Genomic DNA, 12,380 nt, shown 5'->3' with positions numbered 1-12,380 from the left:
AGACAGAGTTTATAGAAGAAGAAGAAGAAGAAGAAGAAGAAGAAGAATAGAAAAAGAAGAAGAAGAAGAAGAAGAAGAAGAAGAAGAAGAAGAAGAAGAAGAAGAAGAAGAAGAAGAAGAAGAAGAAGAAGAAGAAGAAGCCCATGCATGATCTACCTTTAAGCATCCTCGTTTTACTACCAATCGAAAGTACCCAACCCAGGCCATGGAAGCCAAACCAAACCCGGGCATCATAGCTTCCTGACTTGTGTATTATGGTCAAATAGAGAAGTTATGAATGAAGAATAAGGAGCTAGAATCAAAACAAAGTGGTAATGAGGGGTGTGACGCTCCAGTTTGATTGGGATTAATTCGGGGAGCGACCAAATTTAGACCATGAAATTGGTTTCTATATGTTTGGGGATCAGCAGGGGGTTCTCCATGCAGCAAGATATCATACGAAGTTCCGCGGCTAATTTACAGGTCACAGGTACAGAAATAGAATTGGAATAGAACGAACCAAAACCACAACTAAATTCGCGATGGCGAAAATCTACCAGTAAATGATAAAGGTTTGTTGTTATCATGTCATACAGTGTGCACTGTGTTAAATATACCGACAGACAGGCATTATCTATCTGATCAAGAACGTAAATCATGTAAATATTCGGATAACACTGTATTTTAGTAGTAAATTGTTGATATTTATGAATTCACAATGACAATATATGATACGCTAGTATAGAAGAGGAGGGTAATGGTCATGGTGAATTGATGATAATAAAACAGCGACGAGGAGAAGGAAGAAAACAAATTGGAAGAGAAGAAAGAGGAGAAGGGCGGAGGATGAATAATGCAAAGAAGAGTGTTCACGTACCTGTTGCTATGTAGATGTGGATCTCCTTATCCTTAAAACTCGTTACCGGTATATCATAAAGATGTGTGTTTAATCCACATAGTACATCCAGTATCTTTCTTACAAGTTACAATAATTCCTTGTGCTTCTTCCCGTGTTTTTCAAGCTAATGAATCAGTCCGAATGATTAAGGTTACGAGAATGCAGCATTATAATTGATGTAAACTCCACACACCGACGCACTGCTGTTATTATTACGCGGCTATGTGTTTTTGTGTCCGCTGCCTCTCGTTTGTGCACTTCCAATGAATGAAAAGGTGTGTTTCATTTTTGGTAGCAGACGACGGGTGTCCTGAAAAACGCGCGCGCACGCCAAAGGCTTCTCCAAAAATTCACATATTCGGACGTATTGTAATTTGCGCGTGCGGTGAACCAATTATACCACAACAATGCAAGTCTGTATTCTAATATCAACGTTCTGTTCAAGCATATAGAATATCTGCTCAACGAAATTATTTATTTGGTTAGTTTCGATTTTAAAAAGAGCCTGATACTATACGGGCGATACATTCCTACAGATAAGGACCCTTTTATTCTCAATTTTCTTGTTAAAACGGTCACTAAACTCTCAAAAGATTGAACAATTTGGACGTTGACTTTTTTTGCGAAAGTGACGACAGCGATTAGGCAGCATGGGTTCATGGGCAACGCGGGAAGTTGTCCTGGAAATGGAAATGAAATAATTTGTGCGGCTTTTTGTTTAGTAACATATGAATGCCACAACACTAATTATCCCTAATTCGAGTTTTCCACGAGTTTCCAAAAGCATACTAAAATTGCTCGCTTTCAATAATTATGACTGATGTAAGGTTACCGTCTATTATGATTTAAAATGTCTATATAAACACTGAGGCCTGTCTAAACTATTTATGTATGGCGCATAAGTTAACAAAATCATATCTTAGCATGATATCGCTGTATACTGGGGGGGGGGGGGTAAATAAGCTTTCGAACTATTGCTACCTCCAATCCATCAATCAAAAGTGGACTTAATCAAAGATTAGCGAGTAAAAGTAGCAACCTATTAATGATTAGCCCCTATTCTGCATGATAGCCCAATACTGCATGTGTGCACTTGACATTGTGTAGATGAGGCGTAGGAAATGATATCTCTTTCGAATTTTGAGTTTGAATACACTTTGAAACAGAGAAGAAACTCATGAACAAGTGTTTCTGTTTTTTCTTTATCTGTGTAGTTTGATGCCGGTGGTTACTCGGAAAAATGTGATGACGTCTTTGTGTTCAGAATGTCAGGGTCAATAGTCAATACACCTTGGTAAGTATAATTAACACAGAGATCATCGTTCACTGACTCGAAGGTTTGTCACTCGAAGGATCTCTTCTGCGAATCGGGGAAAACGTTATGTAATAATGTACATACGGGGCCATACAACCAAGACGACTGTCCAGTAAACCTTCAGTCCTCAAAAGTAATTGAGGGTTTTCGTTCGTATAAGATCTTATGGTGAGAGCCCCTCACCCCCCCCCCCTTCCCTCTCTCTCTCTCTCTCTCTGCCTCCTTAACCACCCCACCTATCTCTCTCTTTCTCTCTCTCCATCCATTCTATCTCCATCTTTTTTTTTTTCATTCACTCACAGTAAATATAATTATATCTTTCTCGCTCGCTCTTTTACAAGCAGATAATAATACTAAAATACACTTGACCACACTTTACGAGTGTTTCATAAAATGCTTTGCGCGCCAACTTGAAGAAAAACTAACTTACGAAAAAGGCATGCAGAACAACTAAACCAACAAACTGTAACCAATGCTTTTAAGTATCGTGAACTTGAGAGAACATAAATACTTCCCTTTCTCGGAAGTAGCGGCTTTAGTTAACACCTTTTTACCATGTCTACAAAGATACCATTTAGAGCTACAAATAAACTGACCACGTCCTCAGATTAATGGTTGTTTGACCATAGTTTGACTGTGTCTTGGCGTCAGATATTATCTCGTTTATTTTGTTTGACTTTGGTCTCACTGGTTTTTAATCGAGCTACAAAAACGAGGAGTAAATATTGCGGGTTAACCTATACAGTGGTCGGTGGCGCCGCAAGCTTCTTCATCTTACTGTGTATTATGAGTCAAACCATGGACCATGCATGGTCAAACATTATGACAGTTTATACAATATTCCGTTCTTCTGCCCCATCGATCAATCAAGTCCTGAGACATATTTTGCTTTCGTTTTCCTACAATGCTTAAGAATTCGTACCCCTGAATTGAACTTTTTCACAGCATGCATATTTTATCACTATAATAGTATTAGTATACTACTATCCAACTTCTGTTGCTACTGCTGCTAAACTCCTACACCTTCTACCACCAATTCAACCGTCACAACCCCTAAGAAATCTTTTTCCAAATGAAAATCAATTTTGCTGAATAATATGTACAGTACTTCATTGACTTCATTTTCTTCATTAACCGCATAATATCAGATAAGAGTGTATTACTCTAAATTTAAATTTAACATAAATTTGATGCTTTAATATCAACAGAAACAAACTCACACAATGGGTGCAGATGTTTCATGTTAAAATTACCCAACACCTAAAACTTATTCTCCGATGCGACGAAACAAGAGTTAGAAACGTTATAAAAAGTTTGAAATAAAAGTTTCTCGAAGATGGTCACGTAAATTCCAGCTATTTCGAACCTAAAATGTTTCATATCATCCGCATGACAAGGTCTCCTCCTAAGGCGGATGCCCATACGACAGATCAAGTGTAAAATTACCTGATTATCTGTAGGATTATGTGTGAGCAAAACCACTAGTTTTTATTTTTAGTCTCTATGTTATCAATCTTTCTGGTATCAATGATGGGAAAATCAAATCATTTTTGGAAGACAAACATTTTTTTACTCTTTAAGAGAATAATTCATAAATTCTGCACAAAGTTTTTATGAAATTTAAAGGAAATTGATCAAGAATTCAAGATTATCATATTTTTTTCGAGTGGCAGAATTACGTCAGAATGGGTTAAATTAACTTTTTGAGAGGGGACCGGGGGGGGGGGGGGTAGCCAAAAATGTACCCATAACAGGAGGGATATACAGGCTCATAATGTCAGTGGTGCCCATATAATCTGCAAATGGTAACCGAAGGGCAATTATCGCCCTCTATGCAGCCCTGCCCCTCATAAGTTTTAACCGGTAGCAACACTTTATACTACACCACTTCCTGAATTCAGTGAAACCCCTATACAAAAGTGCTCCGAGATAGTGGTGTCGTAGACTTGAATTTAGGCCAAGAATACCACTAAACCGGTATTTTGGGCTTAAATTTAGGGTCATCGTAGATTTCGGCCTCGACCCAGTCGGATATACCAATATATCACAAACAACTACATCTTCGAATAACCATGTGGTTTCAGGCTCTATCTCCCTGTTTAGACTAGACATTTATGTCACTTCCTTCCACTCAGAGATATCGATAAACATCAACAAACGTCTGGTTAATGAGTCCGAGGATGATGAGCAAGAAATAGAGAAGATTCATGGTGTGGCTTTCGATGATGCTCAGGAATGCGATTATTTGACACTTCCAATTATCACGTTGCCAAAATAGTTATCACGGTCATGAACGTTATCATTAACTTGCTGGTTCTATCAAAGATTGGAAAATCTACGGAAATGAAAATCTTCATCTGTCCTCATTGCACTGTTATACGTGGGTTGGTGACAAAATTAGTCCTCAGCCCAGTTTACTCATTTTGTTGTCATGCGGGAATCTGTGGGCCTATTAACCATCAACTCATGACGCTGACAATGACGTTTTGATATCAAGTTTATTCAACAAATTAAGAAGAATTCTGATTGAGATAAGTCGGATAGCATAGTCATGTGAGTGATGAAAACCCAATCAGGATTTCATTTGATCAAGAGAGTATATTACTCAGAAATTTAATTGTATAAAGTCAGAAGTAATCTTATTTCATGCCTGTAGTATCGACATGGTCAAATCTGGAAAGAAAGTTATGAAATGAGGTTCAAATTTGCACCACCAACTGACAAAAAAATAATGTTTAACAAAATATTTAAAATCCGGCATCTCTGAATGCAAGGTGTAAATTTGCACTTTAATTTAAAGATCCAACTGTGATGCGTTGCACACAGGGTCAAATTTGCGCCCGGACATGATAACCAAAAGTTGCCTAGATGGGGTGCAAAACTGAACCATTATGAGGTGCAAGGAAGCGCCGGTATATAAGAGTGCGACCCTAAACCAGGGAGATGCCTAAACGTACACTTTTAGCACCCCTATATAGGGGTGTTGTCATTAGCGATTAGCCTGATGATTCAAGATAAGACCGATGATAAAATGACATTTAACTTATTAGCATTATAGTGTGTCGTATAAAGTAGCTTCATGATGTAAAATTGTAAATGACATGACCATCAATATTTGTACAAATTCCTTCTGCTTTTGAGTATAGAATATATCGGGTTTATTTATCACATTCCACATACTTGTCAGTGATAAACCTACTACTGTAGGTACAAGCAATAACAAGTATAAAAACCTTTCACTTCTAGTCAGTTAACGCATCAGAAATTTACACAAAACCAAACAAAGATGTCAAAGAATCTTTTGAGGATATTTCAAGTTTTTGAGGGTTATCCAAGCAGCAGCACTTCAAGAATGACCAGTTTACAAAGAAACAGGCGGGAAAATATCGTCTATTTCCGTTTTTACATCCTCCAACAAAACAGAGTCAACTGTTCTTTTTCATGTCATTGTAGTCGAAGAATTTTAAGCTTAAATCTCTTTGTATTTCCTTTTCATTTTCCAATCAAGGGCTGAAGTGGACAGATACCCCGTTATTGTCAGAGGGCGCTCTCAAATCTTGTTTACGTTTTATTTGTGTAAATAGCTTTTCGTCAGCCTTCTTTCAAAGGGTGTCAAGGGATTTGTATTTGTTAAAAAGTACAATAAGTGGCTCGTTAGAGAATGGATTGAAGGGCGCTTTGGATGCTCTCTAATTTTCACCACTTCTCACCTTTTCTCGCCGGTATTTTTTGCATTACATTTCCTGTCTATGTATTAACAAAACTGATCAACAACTTTACGCAGACGACAAACAGACGATATAAATTGACACTTCTTGTTGGCGGGAAGCAATCCGGAACATCGTTGAAGTGCTTTTTTCTTGTGTTTCCAATTGACCAAAAATCAACTTGAGGCCAGGCGATTTCCTATCCTCACTGATCGATCGGTCAATGCCCTTATTTAAAACAGTTGGTTTACAAATCATATGTGGGTTAAAGTACAACGTCATTAACAGTGGTCAAGGAGATGGGAGAAAAGGATATCACTAGAATATTTTGAGTTGGGGGGGGGGGGGGGATTGTTTGCCGACACTATAGCAAAATCTGCCAATACGCAGTCGAAAAAGTCCGAGTTTCAAATTTGTGAACAAGGTCAAGATGTCATTAAGTATTATCATTTACCGACAAGGGTGTAACGTGTCAAAAGATCTTGCAATCTTCATTAAAAGTTTACAAAGTGTTAACACCAATAATTATCATGGATATGCAGAGAGAAGTGTTGGGTGTGTGCTTATGAGTGGGGGGGGGGGTAAAGACCTTTACCCACCCCGCTCTCTTATAATGGCGCCCCTGACAATGGTCTGCGGGTTATGGACAATATTAACCATTTAACCTCAATTTCATATGAACCATGTTTCCTTTTTACCCAAATTAACCTCTGGAAAGTGGACTATACAGGAAACATATCCAATGAATGGATTGCTGAGAAGATCCTGAAGACAATCAATAATTGCCCATGCAGAATACAAAGATTTGGGGATTTCAGATTTTGAGTGAAAAATGGGTGATTATGAGGCTATCAATCGGTGTAATATCCGTTTTTTAATGACAGACATTAGTGATGCTCTATGAGCTTTGAATGACAAACCCACTAATTCGGTCAACGCTATCTTTAAGCCATCAAATAGCACTAAGTAATTGTATCTTTTGTCTGGCCCACGAGTAAGGAAACAAGTAAATTAATGCAAATGGATGTAAGTCCATTAGCCTTCAAGCTATCATCTTTTCACATAGGCTATAATTTTGATTAACCATGTGATATGTATATGTTTATGAGAAAGCGCTAAAATTACAGCGGTGGCGTATCCAGCAAATAGAGAAACAGGGGCGTCATGAGACTAATTTAAACGAGGGAGGGGGAGAGGGGGTTGTCGGACGAAATCTGCCAACATGTCAGTCAACAGGCAATAAACAAAACACCAAACAACAATCAAACAAACACACCTTTAACACACTTGTTGTGAGGTCAGTGCACCCCTCTTCTCGCATGTTTGAAGGCCCAGGGTAAAATAAATAGAACTAGTCGTTCACAAGTCATAATGAAAGTTGAAACGACGACGGGGACTTCCAAGATACACCCCCCCCCTCCATATAGGTCTTGAAAGATTTCGCTCCCTGTTTATCAATTTCTATTAAAAATTATTTTTTATTTCGGTTGGTATCTATCAAGCTTTGGATAAGTACGAGGAGGTTATTGGTACTCCGGTCACACTGACGAGACCGACACCAGACCGATAATAGACCGGCGATAGACCAAGGCATTAATTGGAACATGCCGAATGGGCATGGATCTGCCGATTTAGACCCGGTGAGGTGAGGAGGTGTGCCTGAGGTATGATTTGAACTCTGACCTGTTTGAAGAGGGCATGGAAGACATCGATATGGTTGTTGAGGTCGACTCCTCGAGGTCCCGAGAACTGCTCTTCGTCTGCCACCTTCTTGTCGTCGAAGACATCCAACTGGACGACCAGATCGAGATCATCGGACTCCGTTTTTCTGGAAGGAGAACAAAAATGACAAGGATGGTGTAACAAACTAGGTTATCAAAGCGTTTTGAATAGATTGGATCTTGGGCCAATTGTCTCTCATCATTACGGACGGTTACTGCTTTTTTTTTTCTTCGCCACAGGGAAAATACCAATCTTTGATGCATGGTGTGATTGGTGATGAGAATGAAAATAATTGCCTTTCAATCTGACGTCACTGACGCCAATATGATAGTCCTGGGTATGGAGAGGTAAATACAAATAAATACCAAGAACAGAATGCACTCACTTGCAATCCCCTGACAAAGAATACAGCTAACAATTTTGTTTTAATCAGCTAAAGAAAAGAGCAATGGGTAGTGAGGGGGGGGGGGGGTGACGGGAGGTCATCAAGATATTCATAGGTAATGTTTCTTCAAGAATCAATCGAAATGCAAAGAAAAACCTACATGTACATGTATACAATGTCAACGCTTAGCTCAAAACATCATAACTGTACCTTCTTACTCCTTAAGGGCCAGTTCAACCAGGTTCAGTGTAAACAGACACTTAAACCTTCTAATTGTACTCGTCTGTCAGTCAAAGACTTCTATAAACTACTAGTATATTTTGATTGTGTGTGTCACCCAGACAGTTTGGAATTGGAGGCTAGCTCATTGAAGGCGTTGGTAGAAAATCGAATTAAGTTAGTCTGATCCCAGCTTATATTTTCATAGCTAAGATTACAATGGTAAATTGAATCAGACAGAGGTACGACAATGATGATAATTCAGCAGGGACGAACAGACGCTGCATCGACAATTGGGATTTGAAGAAATGATGAGGAAATAAAGAGGATATAAATAGATATTATATCGATATAAAAAATAATTGAGGTGATATTTTTGATGATTCAAGCATCACCTTTGGCTAAAGGTCATTTTCGTGATTTATCAGGATTCTTTCCTAACCTCCCGTAGATTCCCAAATCTAAAAATAAAGTTATTTTAGTCTTTTGACCTCAAAGACAACTTTGTTGAGGTCAATGATTCGACAATGAACATGACAAAGTAGCTGATCATTGTGTCTTTTAAACGATTTCTATATGAAAGTGGTGCAGTCACGGAATGGGGGCAAAACTCCCGCCCCCCCCCCCACCTCCATCGAAAAGCAAAATAACGCGGGAGAGACAGAGAGAGAACGAGTTCTCTTGTATTTCATCTACCTAGTATATTATATATAATGTATAAGCGCCTCCTCCCCCTCCACCCCCTCAATTTCACACCACACCACATAGTAAATCATTTCCAAGTAGAACAAAATCGTTTGCAAAAAAAAAATATTCTAGTACAGACATCATGATATAGCGAGTCAAGATTTTTATCCCATTTTTTGCTGTCTTTTCGGCGAAATCAAAACACTAAACAACAGTAATTCATTATTTTTTGCATACATCATAATGCGTAACTTTCAGTACAAATATGTTTTGAGTTACATGGTCAGATATATAGTTAAGTCAGTGCCGTGAGAAAAATCGTCATTAACCTACAGATGAACTTGGGCTTTCAAACATGACCAAAAATAACAAAGCGCATTTTGTTATTATCATTTTTATCATCATTCTGCCCAGACGTGTTTTCAGAACAGAGACATATAGTATTAGTGAATGCTAATTGTCTTTACGAAGTCATTCCGATTTTTAAACAATATTAAAAACAAGCATTTCTTGACGAACCCATGATGAAAATGACACACGATGTCATTCATTAATTCATTTTATTTAGAAATAAATTGAATAACAGTTTAATTAAAAACTCGTGAATCCCCAAGAGAACCAGAGAGGATTAACATGGGGGTGAAGGACACACTAAGAAATTCCCAGGTATATGAAAATCCATTGTTTATTTTAATATATCGTCAATGGACTATGAACATCATTCTGATGACTCATCATCACAACAATAGCATGTTTGATTAAGAGAAAAGGTTCGTTCAAATAGGATTACATATTTTAACGGTATTTTTAGTTCATAGACGCCAACAAATTCCCAATATTTTTTCTAAAAAATGCATATTTGTATTTGCCATATCAATATGCTCTACGCCCAAACCGTATATTTGCCCAATTTCTTCAAGTGTGCAGCAGAAAATAGAATTTCATTTTTTATTTCATTTTGTCGAAAAAAAACACTAAAAAATTTAAACTATGTCAAAAAGAGTGAGAAGGACGGATAAATAAATGACACGAATAAGGGAAGCATATTGTGATATAATGTATGACTAAAACTATATTCGGATTACAATACTATCGGTGCAAAAATAGATAAGCTTAGAAGAATGTCAAACCCAAAGGTTTTGATGAATATGATGGCATGGCAAGAAATTTTTGCTATCATAATTTGATAGAAAGGGGGAATGGACAGAGAGAGGAAGAGAGAAATATGAAGAGAAAGAGAGAAAGGAGAGGAGAGAGAGAGCGCGCGAGGGAAGAGAGAGAGAGTGAGATGGAAAGAAAAACAGAAATTGGTGAGTAAAATCAAAGGGAATTTTAGGGCTAAATTTTTGGGCATCGCCCCCCCCCCCCCCCCCCACCAGAAAAAATACTTCATACTACAGAACTGGTCTCAATCACTGTCTTTTAAAACACATTACCAGAGATATTAATAACTATTCCAAATTTTGGCAAGAATTCATATGTTAGTACACTAAATTTTACATTTATCCAAATATTACACCTTCCCCCTTTCCCATCAAACATTTCATTTTATTATTCATTAATTTTGTTATTATTCGTTTTGTATTAAAAAGAGTGGCCAGCAGCTCAAGCTAAGACGGTCACTGTAACAAAGTTTTAACATATATTCCAAGTCATTTATATCGAATAACAGATTGTCAATAATATTTGCATCATTCGGCGACTATCCAAACCGGACGTTCCAACGTGGAAGGAGACATGAGCCTATGATATTAGTCACCGTGTTCACTGACATTATGAAATTGCCCTTCTCAAATATTACTGGTAATAATTATATGCACTTGTTTTTGTCCACTTGTTGAGGACCTGCGCCTGCGCTGAGTGGTTCATTAACCCGATGTCATGGCAACTGCATCTCACGGTTGGATTTTAACGAGCGCCATTAAAGGTAAGGTAAAGAAAATAAAAACGATTATATACATGTATATATCTTTATCCTTCTTATAGGATCATAATAACTGGTTGCCATTAGCGAGCTCGACTGAGGAATACTAGAAAATAACACAATTTAAGTAGATCGTTATTTTGTCCTTCGTTCTTTGAGGATAAATGAAGGTTGCTCCAATATTTGCTCCGGCAACAATTGCTCAAAGTTATATTTCATTAATACAAGGTTGTGGTTAGGGATACAGACTTGCAATTGGGTTTAGGTTATGATTATCTTTAAGGTTAGGATTGTGATTTGGATGAGGATTAGGTATAGTGTTTAATCCAGGGATGAAGGTAAGAAAATCGGTTATTTTGAATGTGGAGCAGTAGTCGTCGGAGCATGTCTCGTAAGAAGACTGATGAAGAGATAACACATGTAGTATGGGGAAGGGTTGGGTAGGATAGCAGATGACAATCCTTTTTTCTTTCTTCAAAAGGTCTTGAAATGTCATTTCTCTGACTTCAATTACCTAAAAAGGGAGTATCATTCAACCAACATCAAGCAATTTTATGAAATTTTTCCATGCACACGTCCTCATATTTTATGGCGAGCATTATGAAAACGGAGCACGTATTATTAGTGCCAACCATTTCATATTCCAACATCGCACAGCTTAATTTCCAAGGCAAACTCTTTATGAATGACAGGGGCTCTGGTGTATAATGGAAACTGTTTGCAGAGGAAAGATTTACAAGGAAACGCGATTCGCAAATCTTATTACAGATCAAAAAAAAGAGAGGGGGAGAAATATGTATTGACCTTACCTTGCGATGACCTTCACGTTGCTATGATAAATTGTTTAACCGCATTTTCTCGTAGGGACACGGCCGACCCTGCTACTTTGCCAATTTTGGTGATTTTTCTCCCCTATCAAATCGCAATCAATGTCATATATTCCGAGTGAATAATAACAATTTTACAGCCGACCGTCAATAAACAAAGCATTTACAGTCGTAGATGAATGGCAGAAAGGGAAGGGGTACGAGGGATAAGGTTATATTGATGCGGAGACAGGGACAACTAGATGGCTGAGAGAAAATGGGGCAGAAAAGAGAAGGACTACTGAGAAAGAGAGTGTGAGATAAAAAGAGAGAGAAGGAAAGAGGGGAAAGAGAGAAAGTAAAAGAGAGAGAGAGAGAGAAAATAAAATATGGAGAGAGAGAGAGAGAGTCAGAGAGAGAGAGTGAGAGAGAGAAAGACAATTAATGCCATATTCGAAAGAAAAGTTATCGTATAGACATGGTCGAGATTCCTAAATATTCATCGGATGTGCTGTGTAAAAAGATATTAAAAAAAACGTCCTGTTGTTATTCACAAGCCACATTTCGGCAATTTCTAAATTCTAAGGATTTTTCACCAATCATTCCCTCATTTAAAGTGGTCTACAAAGTTAACTGTAACTATATTCAGTACATCTTATGTCTTTAATAGGCACCTGATACTATAGCATAAATATTGTAAATGACAAAATCGTTTTTGTGAACGAAACTGGAGATGAT

At 37.8% G+C, this 12,380-nt stretch overlaps 1 protein-coding gene across 1 annotated transcript in view; it reads right to left on the bottom strand.

Annotated features, from left to right (window-relative positions):
* LOC588660 (formin-J) overlaps nucleotides 1-12,380 on the bottom strand; it is a 113,636-nt gene that overhangs the window by 27,972 nt on the left and 73,284 nt on the right. The window contains exon 5 of the mRNA XM_030981247.1: nucleotides 7,583-7,727. Within this exon, the coding sequence (XP_030837107.1) occupies nucleotides 7,583-7,727 (145 nt within the window). The remainder of the gene's footprint in view (nucleotides 1-7,582; nucleotides 7,728-12,380) is intronic.

Source organism: Strongylocentrotus purpuratus, unplaced genomic scaffold (assembly GCF_000002235.5).
Source record: "Strongylocentrotus purpuratus isolate Spur 01 unplaced genomic scaffold, Spur_5.0 spur5_scaffold_11, whole genome shotgun sequence".
In the NCBI taxonomy this organism is placed as follows: Eukaryota; Metazoa; Echinodermata; class Echinoidea; order Camarodonta; family Strongylocentrotidae; genus Strongylocentrotus; species Strongylocentrotus purpuratus.
The sequence above is the reverse complement of the archived record's forward strand: the minus strand, read 5'-3'. Positions and strand labels throughout refer to the sequence as shown.